At 38.7% G+C, this 19,498-nt stretch overlaps 1 protein-coding gene across 2 annotated transcripts in view; it reads left to right on the forward strand.

Moving 5' to 3' along the window:
* LOC144013426 (fibroblast growth factor 14-like) overlaps positions 1-19,498 on the forward strand; it is a 42,112-nt gene that overhangs the window by 14,662 nt on the left and 7,952 nt on the right. The window contains exons 1-3 of one of the 2 annotated variants that reach the window (XM_077512284.1): positions 421-1,319; positions 11,422-11,532; positions 13,363-13,466. In XM_077512284.1, the coding sequence (XP_077368410.1) occupies positions 1,127-1,319; positions 11,422-11,532; positions 13,363-13,466 (408 nt within the window). In that variant the 5' untranslated portion in view covers positions 421-1,126. Of the gene's footprint in view, positions 1-420; positions 1,320-11,421; positions 11,533-13,362; positions 13,467-19,498 lie in introns of those variants that run through there. The other variant, XM_077512283.1, reaches the window with a different exon arrangement.

The raw sequence follows: 19,498 nt of genomic DNA on the forward strand, positions 1-19,498 counted from the left end.
TTTTTTATGCTAGAGCAGGGTTTGAGGCTTTGATGCAGCCTCTGACCTGAAGCGGTCGCTTAAAGCAATGATAGTTATTACAAAATTCGGCCATCAAGTTGCAGCAGAGTATAAGAGATCAACCAAGCCACGTTGCAACAAGCTCTTTTCCCCAACGTTTTCAACAACACATTTGTGAATAATGATGAAACTTAGCTGTATTCTAATGCTAATTGCTGCAAAACAGAAACAGTTACAAATATACTTTTTTTTTTTTTTTCCTGATGAAAGAATTGACTCTAAACTTTCTTTTGGTAGGTTCCATGTTTTTATAGCAATAGAACACAATATTCTGTGGGCCTTGCAAAAATCAGTCCAAATCCAGTAAAACAGGGAAGGGGGGGGGGGGGGTTGCTTCAGTGAAAACGGCTGGGAGTGAATAAATTAATCATTTGGTTAATATAGTAGCAACAGGTGCCCGAGACTAATTGTACTAAAGGACCAATGTGAAGTGGAGGTATATGAGCGTTTTAAAATGAAATTAAAGGCGCTCCATCATCCATCTTGCCATGCGGATATTTGTTTAACTTTGAAAGTCCAAGCGCTCGATTTCCGGCGAGGCCGTGCGTGACTCGCGTTCGTTTTACACACCTGGAGCGGCTCGCGCCCGCACGCGCGCCTCGCGCCCCTCGCAGCGGACGCAAAGGGACGTTTTTGCCGTCTTCCGATTGTTGTCCTTCAGAGGGTCGCGTTCGCCTCGGGTGGTGTCGGCCATGGGGAGGAGCACCCGAAAGGCACTCGGATGAAGCGCACGCAGGTGTCATTCATTCATAGAGCGCTGCTGACAGGCGAGGGCGGCGGGACGTGACGGACAGGTGAACCGCTGCATGCGCGTTCGAAGCCAATGGCCCGCGGCCGTGACGCGCAGCGGCGTGAATACAGCTCGGACTCCGAAGTGATGGGGCGGTTGTAGCCGGCAGAGGCGCGACACTTGCGGGGTGCGGTATCGTCTGCGATCCGAGCCCCCCCCCCCACCCCCATCACCACCACCACCACCACACGAACCGGAGCAGGCGAGTGACTCTAGATCGGAGACGCGGGCGGAGACGGCTCTGCTTTTTGTGTCGGCGGCTGTCTCGGCGGGGACATGGCAGCGGCCATCGCCAGCGGTTTGATCCGCCAGAAGCGGCAGGCGAGGGAGCAACACGCCCACCGACCGACCACTCACCGGCGGCGCAAGAGCCCCGGCAAGAAGCAGGGGCTGTGCAACGGCAACCTGGTCGACATCTTCTCCAAAGTCCGGATATTTGGCTTGAAGAAGAGGAGGCTACGGAGACAAGGTGCGCGCGCATGCACGCAAACACGCACGGACGCAAATGTACGTTTTACGCGCTTCGCTTGACATACATGCACACATCTGGACACAAAAAGCGCGCACACCCTCTTTTTTTTTTTTCTTTTTTTTTTTGCATGAAGCCAGACTGACAGATTCGGCCCCTTCCTCCCTGTCGCGAACACATGCACAAACGCGCGCACACGCACTGTCATGTCTTGTAGCGCCCTATGGTTCACCAGTTCCCGAACACATCCATTATTGAAGCCACAGATTGGTCTGTCTCGCCTCTCTCTCTCTCTTTTTCAACGTCTCAACTCGTTTGAAATTAAAAAGCGGGACCTGTTTTATTTTGGAAACGATCCATTTTGTTTTGTGCTGTTTTTTGTTAGTTTTTGTTGCCACAGAGGTCAAAGACGGAATACAGATGTTAAATGTGCGCTTGTACTGGTCTCAGTTGTGTGGAAAGTCAGCAGGTGCAACTCATGGGAAGGTGACAAGTAAGATTTAGAGCAGGGGCGTCCAAACGTTTTTCATTTGAGGGCCACATACAGAAAATCAGAAGGACGCAAGGGCCACATCATGTTATGAAGAGAAATTGTGTTTAGTCCTAAAAAATTGTACTAATAATTTATTTGTGCTTTTTGCATATTTAGAAAAATGCTACTTAATATAAACCAATTTATTTGTAATATGGCAGTAGGGTTATTATAGTTTTGGAAATTTTCTTTTTAGTTTTTATTTTGTTTTGAGTTTTTATTTTTTAAATTTTGTTAGTTTTAATTAGTTTTCAAGGTGGGTCTGTAAGGTTTTTTTTATTATTAGTTTTAATTCTTTAATAAATGCTTATTTTTAGTTTTTTTTAAAATGTGTATTATATGGCTGGGAATATTTGACTGTCTCACGATTCGATTCGATTACGATTTTTGGGTCTACGATTCGATTCAGAATCGATTTTCGATTCTCGATTCAAACGCTTTTCGATGCAAAATGATTTGATTGACAAATGATTTCTGCTTCAATTTACAGATATACAAAAAATTGTTATGATCTACTCCAGTCTGCTTTGCAAGACAAAATGACAAATAGAGACATTAAAGTGTCTTTTTTTTGTTTTTTTTTGTTTAAACATTTATTAATTTTGTATTGTAAGTGCCCTTTTCCACAAAAACAGCATGTGGGCTACAACTGCCTTTCCCCCTTCTTCTTCATTTATAATTTAAATAAAATCGATTTTTGGATATTAATATCGATTCGATTCGATTTATAAATGAGAGTCTCGATTCTTTTATGAATCGATTCTTTGGCACACCCCTAGTGTATTACTTGTGCGCATTATTAAAAACAAACAAACAAACAAAAAAAAAACCACCATGAGCGCGTCATTATTTCGGTTTATATCAAAATAAATCGACTAAAAATCACATTTCAAATCATCCCCAAAGGCTCATGCGTTAAATTAACTCATTCACTCCCAAAAACGTAGTTTCTGACCTGAAGTGGTCGCTTAAAGCGATGGTAGTTATTACAAAACAAAAAAAACAAAAAAACAAAAATGGCCAGCAGGTGGCAGCAAAGTATGGGATCAACCAGGTCCATGTTGCAACAAGCTCTTTTTCCCAGTATTTTCAACAGGTTTGTGAATAATGATGAAACTTAGCAAATTCTAATGCTAATTGCTACAAAACATAAAAACAGATAAAAAAATATACTGTACTTTTTTTTTTTTTTTTTTTTTTCCCCTGATGAAAGAAGAGACACATTTTTCTTTTGGTAGGTTCCATGTTTTTATGGCAATAGAACATGAAAATGGCTGGGAGTGAATGAGTTAATTACCAAAGACTAAAACAAAGGACATTTTTTGCTATAATTATAGTTAGTTTTGTAAACATAAAATGTAGTTTCTGTTATTTTTTCTACATCTTCATTTTTATTTATTTTTTTTGTTCACGAAATTGTTTTGAATTGTAGTTTTTTTGTTAGTTTTAGTTCACTAAAATAAACTTTAATAGCACCTGTGTTTTTCGAGACGCTCCCTTCTTATGTTGACCATCTCCAAACATTTTGGTTTTTATTTGATTTGAACTGAGTCAAATGCCATTTTAAGCATATGTCTCGGGCCACAAAAAAAAAAACGGACGGCGGGCCTCGAGAAGCAAGTTTTTTCATCAAAAATTGATGTTAAAAAATCGATTCGGCTGCCTATTGAATTGATTCGAGAATTGCATGCTGTAGTATATAGTATATATTGCCGAATCGATTTTTTTTTTTAACACCCCTAGTACCCGGTAATAGTTTTAATTAGTTATTAGGGTAGTTCTGCTAGTTTGTATTATTTTTTGTTCAGTTTTTATTATTTTTTGTTCTTTAATAAATTCTTAACTCATTCACTGCCAATGACAACTATAGACGTCAAAAATGCAAGCAAACAGCCAGTGTTAATTTTGAAAAAAAAAAAAAAAAAAAAAGAGAAAATTTAAAATTAAAATTTTAATTACAAAATAAATACATTTTAATTTAGTTTTAGTTATAGTCTTCTGACTAAATTTAATTCAAGCCTTAGTCATAACTCAGTCACCTGATTGTATTTTAGTTTTAATCCAATTTTAGTCAACAAAAATAAAGACCAATTTTAGTCAACTAAAATTGGCTTTTGGAGGCCGAGACCCAGTATGTGGTCTCAGTAAGACCAAGACCGATCACAAGAACGTCAACGTCCCTCTTGTAGGGTAACAGCAATCTGTTCTATGCACGATGGTAGCACTTAGCAATGAAATTGTCATTGTTGTTATTCATAACAACAATGATTAATAACTATGAGTGAAAACAATGAATAACTAAAACTAAATTCAAATTTCTTGTCAAAATTTGTACTGGCTGTTTGCTTGGATTTTTGACGTCTATAGTCGTCATTGGCAGTGAATGAGTTAATTAGGGTTTAATTTAGTTAGTTTGAGTCTTAGTTTTATTTTTTTTATTTTTTATTTGTAATACTTGTGCGCAATATTTTAAAAAACGTGAGCGACATCATCTGAAGGTGCTTTTCCATTGGCTGCTGTTAAAAAGCATTTTCGTTTTTATTGTATTTCATTAACGACATTGTTTTTGGAATTTTAGTTTTAGTTATTTCATTAGTTTTAGTGAACTAAAATAACCTTTAATGGCACCTGTTTTTCGACACCCTCCCTTCTTACTTTGACCATCTCCAAACATTTTTGTTTTGTTTATTTTCTTTGAACTGAGTCAAATGCCATTTTTTAGCATATGTCGCGGGCCACTGACAAATGGCCGGCGGGCCGCAAATGGCCCCCGGGCCGTAGTTTGGACACCTCTGTTTTAGATCGTTTAAATGTTAGTAAAAGCCAGCGGTTTCTCGATGACTCTTACGGTCGCTCATGTTTACTTGGAGCATGCCAAATAAAGCAGAATTAGAAAATTGCTAGGCCAGCTCCATCACCTTTACTTATAAATGTCCTCCCTGTGAATTAGGGCTGCACAATATATCGAAAAAATATCGACATCGCGATATTGGCCCTTGCAATATGCATATCGCAAAGGTATGCAATAAGTTTTATATGGAATTTTATGCTTTTTATATGAATTTGACCAGTCAGATGCTAACTAAAATGTACATCGCCATCCAATAGTTGAAAATTATCAAGACATAATTACAATTAATTAACTAAGATTACATTAACTCATTTGCTCCCAAAGACGTATTTATACGTTTTTTTTTTTGGGGGGGGGGGTTGTTGTTTTTTTATACTAGAGCACGGTTAGAGGCTTTGATGCAGCCTCTGACCTGAAGAGGTCGCTTAAAAGCAATGGTAGTTATTACAAAATTCGGCCATCAGGTGGCAGCAGAGTATAAGAGATCAACCAGGCCCGCGTTACAACAAGCAACTTGTGAATAATGATGAAACTTAGCTATATTCTAATGCTAATTGTTGCAAAACGGAAACAGATATAAATATACTTTGTTTTCCTGATGAAAGAAGAGACTCTAAACTTTCTTTTGGTAGGGTCCATGTTTTTACAGCAGTAGAACACAATATTGTGTGGCCCTTGCAAAAATCAGTCCAAATCCAGTAAAACAGGGAACAGGGTTGCTTCAGTGAAAAAGGCTGGGAGTGAATGAGTTAAGGTTGCTTATTTTGCCACATGAAAAAAAGTTTTTCTTTCATTCGGTCATAAAAATGAAATTTCTTTAGGTAGATATTAAATAATCGCAATAATATCGATATCGCTATGTTCAGCAAGTATATCGCATATCGCATAATTTTCCCGATATCGTGCAGCCCTACTATGGAGAGGCTCTCGTGTGCATTGATGCCGTGACTCGAAATCAATACATGTAGCTATGGAAAATGGATGGCAGACTGAAGCCGCCTCCACGCCGTTGCGTTATTTGAAGTGTGTGCGCGAGAGTCACAGATGTCAACGACGGTCGCCGGCGTTTGACAGTCACGGATTGCGTCGCCGCCGCCGTATTGGAGGCGGTCCTCCTGGCATTCGTTTGTGATGCTGGAAATCATCACGCTCGAGTGGTTTGATTGTCACGCGTCACATCCAAAAAATGTGTGTGTGTGTGTGTAAAAGCCTGAATCGAGGCTGAAATGAACGATGACAGCGTGACGTGTCCGACGATCACATGAGCTCAACGGATTGTGTGTGCGTGCGTATGTGGGGTGTGTGGATGGGGGAATACCCCTCTACTGGAACACGGTGGAATCGCGAGACTGTTGTCATGGAAACGCAAAGATGGGGAATTTCCCTAGTAACAGACAGGGTGTGGAAATGCTGGGATGGGAATATTACCGTGGCGACTGTGGGAAGAGCCGCTTGAGTGCTGCGTGTTGAAAGGACGAAGGGATGATTCGGGGCCGCTCCCCCCCGTGGACCATCATCGACTCGTTTTCATCAATTATACAGCAAGCGTCGTCAATCCATCACCGAGCCGTAATTGTGATTCAAATCGAAACGGAGTTTATGAATAAGCCGGTTTACCTCGAGACACGAGTCTGGATTGCGGCCTGCAGTGAGGTGCTCGTTTTAGTCTGGCGGTCAGACGTGAGCACGTCCGGTGAAACAACAACAAAAAAGTCGATCCGACCTTGACCGCATGCAAGGTTATCTCATTCACTGCCAGCCCAGTAAAAATGGATCTTTGACGTGTATAGCCGTCAATGGCACTGAATGAGTTATATATCGTCCTCCAGTTTGAAAGCCATTTCAATTCGATCAGCTGAACTGTCCCATTTTTTTTGTTCTTTTACGCTGCTGCTTTCCTCTTTTTGTGTGCTGTGGACGTTATGTTTTCATCGCAGAATTACAGAAAATCTACTGACTCGCAAAACTTTGTAGATACTAGTGATGTGTCGGCCACGAACGAATCGAGTCTTTTGAACGGCTCTTCAACATGAACGATGGGAACCGAGTCTTTATCGAGAGCCGTTCATCCCCCTACATTTATATTATGTTCTAAGAGAACAAAACTTCATTGAATGTTTTTAGACTATTCCAAATGTAATTTTTGCTAAAAAAAAAAAAAAAAAGCTAAAACCAATGCTTTAAAAAAAAGTCTTTATATTTATTTATATTATGTTCTAAGAGAACAAAACTTTATTGAATGTTATTTTTAGACGATTCCATGTCATTTTTGCAAAAAAAAAAAAAAAAAAAAAAAGAAAGAAAAAAGCTAAAACCAATGTTTAAAAAAAAAAAAAAAAAAAAAAAAGTCTTTTGAACGGTTCTTTTACGTGAACGGCTCCCGAATGAACGGCTCCCCTGAAAGAGCCAAAAGTCCCATCACTAGTCAACACTCTCGTGTTGTTATTAGGGCTGTCACGATAAGGGCTATATTGTGATATCGCGATGTTAAAACTGCCACAATATCGTCATCGTCATGCTCACAATATTTGAAAGGAATACATTTGTTAAAAAAAAAGTCTCGTTGATTTCCATTTGTGCAGTTCTAGCACCCTCTAGTGGCTATTTTATTAGTGCAATTTAATTTTCATTAGGGATGTTTTGGCCTTCTATGTTTAAAATCTATGCTAATTGTCAGATGAAGGGGAACCTAATTTGCTTGTGAAGCAATTAATGTGTGCTTGCATTAGCAAGTAAGAGCCTCAATATTAACTCATTCACTCGCCGCCATTTTCACAGAAGCAGTCCCGTTCGCTCCCGGCTGTTTTACTGGATTTTGACTGATTTTGCAAGGGCCACAGAATATTGTGTTCTATTGCTATAAAAGCATAGAACCTATCAAAAGAAAGATTAAAGTCTCTTCTTTCATCAGGAAAAAAAGTATGTTTCTTTCTGTTTCTGTTTTGCAGCAATTAGCATTAGAAGAGAGCTAAGTTACATCAGTTTTCACAAATCTATTTAAAATTGTAAGTACTTTAACTTTTTTTTCTACATGGCCCTGGTTGATCTCCTTTGCTCTGCTGCCACCTGCTGGCCGTTTGTGTAATAACTGCCATTTCTGCAATCGTTCTTTGCAGTTGAGAGGCTGCATCAAAGCCTTCTGTATGCTCTAGCAGAAAAAACAAAAACAAAAAAAACGTATAAATACGTCTTTGGGATTCTTAAAACATACAAAACGTATTTACACGTTATTGGGAGAAAATGAGTTAATAGAGATTGCAGGTGGTTTAAATGTATTGCTGTTATGTACAAAAGCACAATATTGTGCTTTTTTTTTTTTACGTATGAGATCTTTTTTTTTTTTTTTTTTTTTACAATATTGTGATCTTTTTTAAATATCGCCAGTGCCCCCCCACAATATCGTGATAATTATCGTATCGTGACCTTCATATCGTGATAATATCGTATCATGAATTTTGGTTGGATGCTGGCCGCTGTTGTGTTTACGATATGGTGTCGGTGTACGCATATGCCGTGCTGATAATGTGCCACAACGCGAGCTCGCTTTGTTGCAAAGCTTCACACCTCGTCTTCCCTGCCACAAAATGGAGCCGTCACAAAGATGGAACCCCCCCGCCGCCCCCTATCCCTAACTGGGTCAGTCTCGGTTTTGTCACCTTGACTCTACCTTTACGCTCTGCCTCACTGACACTCTCAAAGGGGATTCCCAGCATGCTTTGGAACACTGGGTGTGGTCGTATGTGTTGTTGTTGTTTTTTTTTTTATTAGTCTGTGATTTAAAACATTTCCTGCCTCTGACCCAAAAACCTTATCGAATTTTTTCAAGTGGAACAATGACCGGTAAGGAAAGGATTAGTCGGAGAATCCTGTGATGGATTTGACGTGCATGACCGGTCCTCTGCAGGAAGTCCCTCAGGATGGCGGCCATTCGTGCTGAATCTCAAATGGACCTTCAACAAATAGTTGAAGCTGGATATGAATTGCTTGAAAGTTGTTATTTCATTAATACTAGTACGGCTTTACAGTCTCATAACATCTAATACTATATGAAAAATTCCAACCAAAGCTAACAGGTGTAATATTTGCTCCTCTCATGTAAAGAGGTAAGGGGGAAAAAAGCATTGATTGGGGCAAGGTAAATTACTTTCATTATAGATAATTATATATATATATATATATATATATATATATATATATATATATATATATATATATATATATATATATATATATATATATATATATTAGGGGTGTTTAAAAAAATCGAGTCGGCGATATATCGCGATACTACATCACGCGATTCTCGAATCGATTCAATAATCGGCAGAATCGATTTTTTTTATTTTTTTTTTTTTTTTTAGGATTCACACCTTGAGCATGGAAGAATGTTATATGAACGGAACATTAAGCCTTAATATTTTATTTTTATTTCAAACATGAAACAGATTACAACCTCTATAAGACTGAAATTTCAGATAAATAAATAATACATTTTCATATAAATCTTACACTCTACAAGCTTATTGATTAGTATTTTCTAAATTTGAATGAAAAAAAATCGCAACAATCGACTTATAAATTCGTATCGGGATTAATTGGTATCGAATCGAATCGTGACCTGTGAATCGTGATACGAATCGAATCGTCAGGTACTAGGCAATTCACACCCCTACTATATATATATATATATATATATATATATATATATATATATATATATATATATATATATATATATATATATATATATATATATTTTTTTTTTTCAGTTAGTTTTAACTCATTCACTGCCAGCCCAGTAAAAATTGATCTTTGACGTGTATAGCCGTCAATGGCACTGAATGAGTTAATTAGTTTTCAGAGCGGGTTTGTTCGTTTTTATTAGTTTTATTAATTTTTTCTAAAATGGTGTGTTTTTTTTATTGGCGGAGGACAATAATTCTGTCAAAGGACCAGTGGATATCTACAATTGAGGACATTTTCCAAATGGAAAAACTAGCACACAGACTGAGAATACAAGAAGAACCACAATTCTATAAGAAATGGAGGAAATGGACAAGAAGGGAACAACTCTCATAGACTTGATTGCCGATGCTTTGCTTTTCAGTTTATTTTATTTTTATTTTTTATTTTCATTTTTTTATTTTGGATTATTGTTGTTTGGTTTTGGTTTGTAAGATTGTGTTATTGGTGTGCAATTGTTGAAAAATTAATATAATTCTTAAGTGAAAAAAAATGCTGTATTTTAGTTAAATTTGTATTAGTTTTTTAATTGTACTTTTATTTTTTTTAATGTCATTTCTGCATCTACGATCAAAACAATAAGCGTTAAAAAAAAAAGTAGTATATTTAAAACATTTTTAGAATGACAGCTAAGTGGTCTAGTGGTAAGGTCCACCCTCAGACTGGGAGGTTGTGGGATCAATCCCCTGGCCAGGTCATACCAAAAACTATAAAAATGGGACCCAATTGCCTCCCTGCTTGACACTCAGCATTAAGGGTTGGAATTGGGGGGTTCGATCACCAAAAATGATTCCTTAGCACAGCCCCCTGCTGGTCACCACTCCCTCAGGGGATGGGTCAAATGTGGAGAACAAATTTCACCCCACTTTAGTTTAATCCTTTTAAAATAACCATCCACAAATCCAAAACAAGTACTGTGTAACAGCACACAAACATTGAAGTGCAATTAGTGCAGTACAATACTGCTTCTCATGTTAGATGCATCACAACCCTTATGTCGGGTTGGTCTCATTTTCCATCCCTTGATTGTCAAGTTGCCGACTTCTAAAGTGGGTTTGTGGCTTGAGTTCCTCTTAACTCTTTCGCCGCCAAAAGCGTTTAATAACGATTAGTAAAATCACGATGTATGCCGCCATACACGTTAAATGACGTCAACTAAGTTTTTTGTTGTTGTTGTTTTTTTTTCAATGGGCAGTTCACCGTGTAAGTGCAGAGCGCACTGCCTGGTCAGTGAGTTGTGGAATCAAAAACACTATCTATGGCCAGCAGATGGCAGCATTGTATCTCTTTTCAATGGGCTCAATGTGTATGAAATTACAATGAAACATGACAAAATCTGATGAAATCGAACATTTTCAAGGATGCCGTAAATGATCAAAGCCTTTATCATATTAAAGTTTTTTTTTTGATAACGTGTGGCAGTAAAAGAATTAAGAAGTATAAAAAACCCAAAAAAAAGTATGGAGAATAAAAATCACATTAACAAATGTGGGAATGCTTCAGCAAGGACTCGGGTTCGAGTCCAGGCGCCGGCCTTCCTGGGTGGAGTTTGCATGTTCTCCCCGTGCCCGCGTGGGTCTTCTCCGGGTACTCCGGTCTCCTCCCACATTCCAAAGACATGCATGGCAGGTTAATTGGGCGCTCCGAATTGTCCCGAGGTGTGGATGGTTGTTCGTCTCTGTGTGCCCTGCGATTGGCTGGCAACCGGTCCAGGGTGTACCTGCCCAGAGCCAGCTGAGATAGGCTCCAGCACCCCACACGACGCTTGTGAGGAATAAGCGGTCAAGAAAATGAATGGATGGATGGATGGATGGATGGAATGCTTCAGCATTCCCACAAATAATGCAAGTGTCCATCATACCTGAACCTTTTTTGCAATGACGAACTTGTTGATGCTCTTCTATTGGACTCACACAGGTGTGATCACCTCCAGCATTGACTTTTTTCCCAACCGGCCTCCTTGTTGTTTCCTTTAGAACCGCAGCTGAAGGGCATAGTGACCAGGTTGTTCTGCAGGCAAGGCTTCTATCTCCAGATGGGCCAAGATGGAAGTCTGGATGGGACCAAAGACGACAGCACCAACTCCTGTGAGTAGAAACAACACTCATGCACATGCAATAATTGTTGATCCCCCTTGATTGGACCTCTCATAGCTTCTAGTTGAAGTTTTTCACCAAAAAAAAAAAAAAAGTGCTATATTTGCAGCTGTAACTTGCCGGCGCAGTCCTTGCATCAAATGTTCATCTGCTGCAGTCCTCCCATTCATGTGGACACTCATGTCTTGACATGCTTTTAAAAACACCAATTTTCAAAAGCGCACAAATCCCAGTGACCAGTTTCACTAATCGACATGAAATTAGGTGCAGAATGCGTGCAAAAGTCTCAAGAACCCATGCGCAAAATTCAACTGGATGTCGGCCATTTTGGTTTGAAGCTGCCATTCCAAATTCCTGCCAAATTCCAGTAAATTGGTCCAAATGAGTCCCATTCGGAAGCAGGCCCCCCATGGGCCTCACTAAATTATATAAAAAATGCTAAAGTATATAAACCAATTTATTTGTAAGATGGTAGTAGGGTTATTATAGTTTTGGAATTTTTCATTTTAGTTAGGGTTTTTTTCAGGGTGGTTAGTTTTTTATTAGTTTTAGTTCTTTAATAAATGCTTAGTGTTAGTTTGTTTCAGTATTAGTTTTAGTTTTTTATTTTTTTTATTTTTTTAATTTTTTTATGTGTATTACTCGTGCTCAACATTTAAAAAACACCATGGGCGGGCGTGATGTCATTCTTCCAGTTTATATCAAAATAAATCTACTAAAAGTCACATTTAAAATCATCGCCAAAGGCTCATGCATTAAATTAATTAGCAAAGACTAAAACGAAGGACATTTTTGCTATAATTATAGTTTTATTTTAGTTAGTTTTGTAAATATAAAATGTAGTTTCAGTTATTTTTCTTTTTTTTAAAAGCATCTTCGTTTTTGTTTTATTTTGTGAACAAAATTGTTTTTTTTTAATCTAAAATAACCTTTTAATGGCAGCTGTTTTTCGATACCCTCCCTTCTTACTTTGACCATCTCCAAACATTTTTGTTATTATTTTATTTGAACTGAGTCAAATGCCATTTTTAGCATATGTGGCGGGCCACTGAAAAATGGACGGCGGGCCGCAAATGGCCCCCGGGCCGTAGTTTGGACACCTCTGGTTTAAATCCTGTATTTAAAAAGTGCCTTTTCCAGAGTCAAACCGGCAGACTGGCCCTTTAATTTTTGCTTCTAATCAGCAGGAAGCATTTTTGCCACGATCACCTTTGCACGTTTCCTTCATTTCTTGTTCCCAACGCTTAATGTTGTGTGTGTTGCTTTCGAAAGTGGTTCAAAAAGCACTTGGAAGCAACCGTGATTAATGAGGACTCTGCCTTCCTTCCCGTAATCAAGCCTTGATTGGAGGGAAGACGGACTGCAAAAAAAAGAAAAGAAAAAAAAAAAGTCATGTCTGCTGTCAAGCCTTTCATCATAGGTCGTTATTGTGATCACGTGCACACGTATCTTCGCAGCATAATCGAGATCTACTTCCATGAAAGATACACCATGTCGAGACAAGCATTAAGACTAATGGCTCGCGAACATGGAAGAAAATGGAGTTCCCTTGTAGCTACAGAAGCTTCCGCTCTTGACAAGATTTTCAAAGTGTACTCACCAAGCAAAACAATTGCGAGGTCACTGATGTTGGCTGCTCTTTTACTTCAAGGATGTTTGATGGGGTTGAGGTCAGGGCTCTCAACTTCTTCCAAACAAAAGAACTATCGTTTCTACAAAGTTAGAAACACGACATTGCCAAGCAAGATGGACTCCTTCACTGAATATTATCCTGTTGTGCAAACTACCCCTTCAACCACTTTGTCTTATCTTGTTTCGCAGCACTGTTCAACTTAATTCCAGTGGGACTTCGAGTTGTGGCCATCCAATCAGTAAAAACTGGTCTCTACATCGCCATGAACGGAGAGGGTCACCTCTACTCCTCGGTAAGCACACCCTCATGTGCGTAGACATGTGAACATACGCGTCAAAGCACTGTAAGCGCAAATGACAAGTACGCTGGAGCTGAATGCAAATGTTTCGCTCACTCGCTCGCGCTCTCGCTCTCATCAGGGCTTCCTTTAAATAACTAATTTCTTCTCAAATAGTGGGTCGGGCCCCCCCCAGGGGGGCGTGCGGCTCCATCAAGGGGGGTGTGTTTGACCTGGGGGACATGCTTTTTTATTTTATTATTTTTTATTTTTTTACTGTCCTAGAATAAACTGCAATTGCACCTCCACTACATTAGGGGGCAGTGGCGCTCTCATTATTGGCAGAGTGTGCTCAGAGAGCATTTGCTCGGTGGTGTAGTTTTTTTTTTTTTTTTTCTTCTTTTTTTTCTTTTTTTTTTTTTTCTTTTTTTTTTTTTCTTTCTTTCTTTTTTTTTTTCCTTGGTGTAGGGGTTTTGTTTGCACGAGCATGCACACTTTGCACACAGCAAAAAATAAATAAAAAATCAGCACAAATTATTTGATATTTTTGTTTTACAGGTTAAAGTTTTTTGTTTTTGTTTTTTTTTAAATATTGTGCTCCTGAGTTAATGTTGGTGATCAGTTTGAATACATTATTATTTATTGATTTTATGTAATTGTATTTTTCCGTATCATATGGTTTGACATGGTCAGTCAAAAAATGTTTATAGTTTAATTAAGGATTTAATTTTATTTTTGAATTTCAGATGCATTTTAAATCTCTTCTGTTACAGTTAATAAAGCTATTCTTCGTTGTAAGTTGGTCCATATTTTCTTATTTTTTTCTCTAAAACGTTAATACGGATACAGTGTTATGCACAGGTGTGCTTATAACAATTTTATAGATAAATGATACTATTCATAGTCACGTCGGGGGGGGGGGGGGGGGGGGGGTAGATGTTTTTCTTCTTACTAGGGGGGGCATGACAGAAAATAATTGAGAAGCACTGAAATAACTGAAGTGGAGTCCCCCTTAATTTCCACACACACACACATTGAATTTTCGAACCCCAACCGAAATCCAGCCTCTTATTCACGATGTCAGCATTGTTTGACGTTTAATTGGTTGCTGCAAGTTGGCAGCTTGTCATGCACGGCTGAATCGATGCTTGTTAAACATCACAAGGTCTCCATCTGCGAAGCGGGTCAGTCGGATTCAGTTTGCCGTGGTGCGCAAGTTTCCCCACAAAATCAAAAGGAAGACGATAAGGGCCAGTGAAGAAGAAGAAGAAGAAGAAAAAAAAAAAGGTTGGCACTTTTATCTCAGAATTGTCAAAATTCTGACTTTAATCTCATAATTCTGACGAAGGTGGAAATTCTGACTTTTCAGAATTCCAACTTTCATCACATAATTCAGACTTTATTCTCACAATTCTCACTAACTCTTTCACTACCAGCCATTTTAGAAAATTTCAAAATTTTCAATACCCACACGATATTACGTTTAATAATTATATATAAGCCGAATCTACCAAATGACAGAATAGAATAAAATACTTTTTAGCCCCGTCCCGTTCTTTTATAATTGACAGTAGAAAAATGTAGTTTTGCCAAAATACAGCCATTTCTCCCATGGACTCTGAAACTGTATTTATTTCATATAAAATGGGGCAATGCTTCGTCTCAGAATGTGGCTGTAAAGTCTCCTCTGTAGTATAGTTGTTGTTGTTGTTGTTTTTTACCTCCGTGCTGAATGGCAGTTGCCCAACGGCGCAACCCTGCGGGTCCCGGCGACGTGTCAGATGTTCATTGAAATGAATAAAACCGCCTAAATGACAGCTCTGGGAGATCGAGGTCCATGTCACTTTGCCTCGCTCTCCTGTGCCGCATTCGCGTCCATGTCTTCAGTTGTCCCTCAGATCGTAGTTTTTTGTTTTTTTTGTTTTTAATATATATTTTTTAACATCATTCATGGCAGAGACACTGCAGCCTACGGGTCCCTCAATAGGCCAAATTTCAAATGCTTGCGCATTGACTTGCCGCTCACGATCAATTGCGTTATTTTTTTAATGCAGTAATGTGCAGTGTTAATTAATTATCCGGATCCAGATACGTACAGCACCAAATTGGACCATTATTTGTCCGTTATTATTATTATTATTCCATCCAACCATCCATTTTCTTGACCGTTTATTCCTCACAAGGGGCGCGGGGGGTGCTGGAGCCTATCTCAGCTGGCTTTAGGCAGTAGGCGGGGTACACCCTGGACTGTTTGCCAGCCAATCGCAGGGCAACACAGAGACGAACAACCATCCACACTCACAAGCACACCTAGGGACAATTCAGAGTGGCCACCATATCTTAACCTGCCAAGCATATCTTTTAAATGTGGGCGGAGACCGGAGTACCCGGAGAAAACCCACGCGGGCACGGGGAGAACATGCAAACTCCATCCAGGAAGGCCGGACTCAAACCCGAGTCCTCAGAACTGGGAGGCGGACGTGCTAACCACTCCAACACCGTGGCGCCCTGTTATTATTATTATTATTATTATTATTATTATTATTATTATTATTATTGTTGTTGTTGTTGTTGTTGTTGTTGTTATTTCAACCCCAAATTATGAACAGCTTGCTGGCAGACAAAAGATTTACTTGGCTTTTAACTCATTCATTGCCATTGACGGCTATAGACGTCAAAGATAAATTTTAATTGGTCAGGCAGTGAATGGGTTAATTTTACTCTCGATGAGTGAAGGGACATATTTGCATAACTTTTCCCCTTTCACCATTAAATAATGTAATGGCGTTTTTTTTTTTAATTTATTTATTTATTTATTTTGTTCTCTTGCCTCACATGAACTACAATCTATAGTTAGAATAAGATTGCATTCTATATTGCACTGGAGTCACTCTGATTTTTAATTCGCCATTTGTTGTTGCTCCATGAGATTTTTTAGCTTTTTTTTTTTTTTTTTTTTTGCAATTTCTTAATGATGTGCTGCAAACTTAGTGATACATGGCAGCACTGTCCCATGAATCCAAGCATCTGGTTGTGTTCGTGTACGGGAGGGTGTGTGCTTGCGTGTGTGCGTGTGAGGGTGTGTGACCAACAGATGGCTTCGTGTGCAATGAGCTGCTGCCTGATAATTATGGACCGTGTCGCAAAGTACGGATGAGTTTGGCGCATGAGCAAGACAAGGAGTACAAAGGAGTGTGCCCTCTGTTTATGGGTGTCAAATACGTGTTGTGGCGTTCCACATGCACATTGCGTTTTTGTTTTTAATCAGGCTATCTAAGAAGCAAACGCGTTCTTTCATCATTTTATGCCTGACTTAAATACATCCTTTCCACCTTGGCGCTAATCCTGCTACTTTTTTTTGTCTCAGCTGTGTGTGAGTTTTCTATTCTAAATACAAGATGGCTTCATTGTAGATTCAATTGTCCATATGTGAATGTGTTTTATTTATCCATTTGTGCCATGCGATTTGTTGACAACCTACTCAGGGTGTAACCCCGCCTCTCATCTCACCTAACGACAGCCGGGATAGGCTGAGGATAAACGGTATAGAGCGGGGGGGGGTTGGGTGTCCAAACTTTTTAATTTGAGGGCCACATACAGAAAATCAGAAGGACGCAAGGGCCACATAATGTTATGAAGAGAAATTGTGTTTAGTCCTAAAAATTGTACAAATAATGTATTTGTGCTTTTGCATATTTAGAAAAATGCTACAGTATATAAAAACCATTTTATTTGTAATATGGCAATACGGTTATTTTAGTTTGGGAATTTTTCATTTTAGTTAGTTTTTTCTTAGTTTTCAGGGTGGTTCTGTTAATTTTTATTAGTTTATTTCTTTAAAAAAATGCTTAGTTTTAGTTTAGGTTGTTAGTTTCAGTATTAGTATTAGTTTTTTTTTTAAATGTGTATTACTTTTGCGCAATATTTAAAAAACACCATGTGAGCAACGTCATCTGAAGGTGCTTTTCTATTGGCTGCTGCTTGATGACATCACTACCGTGTGACATACTTTCAAACGTCATTATTCCGGTTTATATCAAAATAAAAATTTACTTAAAAATCACATTTAAAATCATCCCCAAAGGCTCATGCATTAAATTAATAACCAAAAACTAAAATAAAGGACATGTTTGCTATAATTATAGTTAGTTTTAATTAGTTTTGTAAACATAAAATGTAGTTTCAGTTTGTTAGTTTCGGTTTTATTTTATTTCGGTAACAATATTGTTTTTTGAATTTTAGTTTTTTCATTTGTTTTAGTTAACTAAAATAACCTTTAATGGCACCAGTTTTTCGACATCCTCCCTTCTTACTTTGACCATCTCCAAACATTTTTGTTTTGTTTATTTTATTTGAACTGAGTCAAATGCCATTTTTAGCATATGTCGCGGGCCACTGAAAAATGGCCACAAATGGCCCCCGGGCCGTAGTTTGGACATCTTTGGTATAGAGGATGGATGGATATCTTAATTTCAAATATATAAGTAAAAGAGTGCTGATTATTTATTTATTTATTATTATTAAAATGTCCTGTTATCTCAACAATTCATAAATTGTACCGTAATTGAGAGGGAACAAAAAAAAAAAGAAAGAAAGAAAGGAATACTGAACACAAGCCAGCAAGGTATTTAAAACACACTTCTTCAAGCCGGCGTCGTAAAGGTGCATGCCGTTGATCTCTTTGTCGCCTCATTTTATGAATTCAACTCACCAGACCCTGTAATTGTGATCTTGACCTTATTTTTCTGCTCTTCCTGCTGAGCCAAGGAATATTTTCTTCAGGTTTTGTGTACAAATCAGAGCACGTGGGCAAGTGCTTCCATTTAGAGCACTGTCATTGCAGCACTCGGAAGGGCGGCTGCTGAGATTTTAGTATCGAGCGGCAAGATTCGCTGGATTCCAGTGAGATGAGAGGGGAAAAACAACTTCCAGTGTCGCTTGACGAGAACGTGAATTTTTCTGCGCGTTTTGAAATATAACAGCGTCTCTGTCACAATCTCGGACCAGCTCGTAGTCTCCCTTTTAGCGAGACTGCACAATTCGCAATTCAGTCAATTTCCTACAAGTTCGGTTGTGTTTTTACCTCCGCCAAGGAGGTGATGCTTGCAGCCAGTTTATTTGTCAGCAGAATTACACAAAAACTGTCTCCGACGGCGCTCTTCACTCCTTTTGTCTTGCCTCCTCCACACTCCTCCTCGTCACACTCGCTGGCTCTTTTTTTTTTCTGTGGAACAATTTGTTTACCCACAATCCCCCTGGGTAATTAGTGCTGTGATAATAACTGGAAACAAACACACCCACAAACTGAGCAGCGCGTGCACGTACACAGACACGTGTGTTTGCCCATACATCTGAGTGAAAAACAACTTCCACGACCTGAAAGAGGGTCTGAATTATAATGTGTTCATAAAATCATTAACCAGTATAATATGATTGCAGTTCAATATATGTAAGTCAGAATTTTTCATTATTATTGTAGGATATTGCCTTATAAAGACATCCTATATCAGAGGTCCCCAACCTTTTTTTGCGCCACAGACTGGCGCTTTCACTTAAGTTAAGACAATGCAGCTGTGAAACAAATAAAAGATCATTTAAATTAAAAATGATTAAATATAAAAAATGAGTGTTATGATGAACTGTACTGTCCCATTAGAGTTGTAATTAGTGGCAAGCAAATTACAGAGGCTGCAATTTAAACAAAAAATAAATAAATACATTAACAACTCTAAATGAAGTAAAAAAAAAAAAAAAAAAAGCCCTTCTCGATTGTCTCATTTTTGATCCACCGGGGCAATCCCCGGCCCGGGTGACAAAGGAGGAAGCAGCACCGAATTTCTGGAGTCACGTCTCAAGCTCCACTCAAAACATTTTTCTTCCAGCCGACTTTGAAGCCCGGTGGTTGGGGACCCCTGCTACACGTTTGACACGTCACGAGTTTGAATGTGGCCACAGTCTTCAGCCTGTCGGCCCTCACAGTCACATCTCTCAGGAATAGGACGACTTGTGACCTTTCTGTCATTCAATGACTGCTCGGGTTGACGTCG

This window comes from Festucalex cinctus, chromosome 2 (genome assembly GCF_051991245.1).
Source record: "Festucalex cinctus isolate MCC-2025b chromosome 2, RoL_Fcin_1.0, whole genome shotgun sequence".
Lineage (NCBI taxonomy): Eukaryota > Metazoa > Chordata > Actinopteri > Syngnathiformes > Syngnathidae > Festucalex > Festucalex cinctus.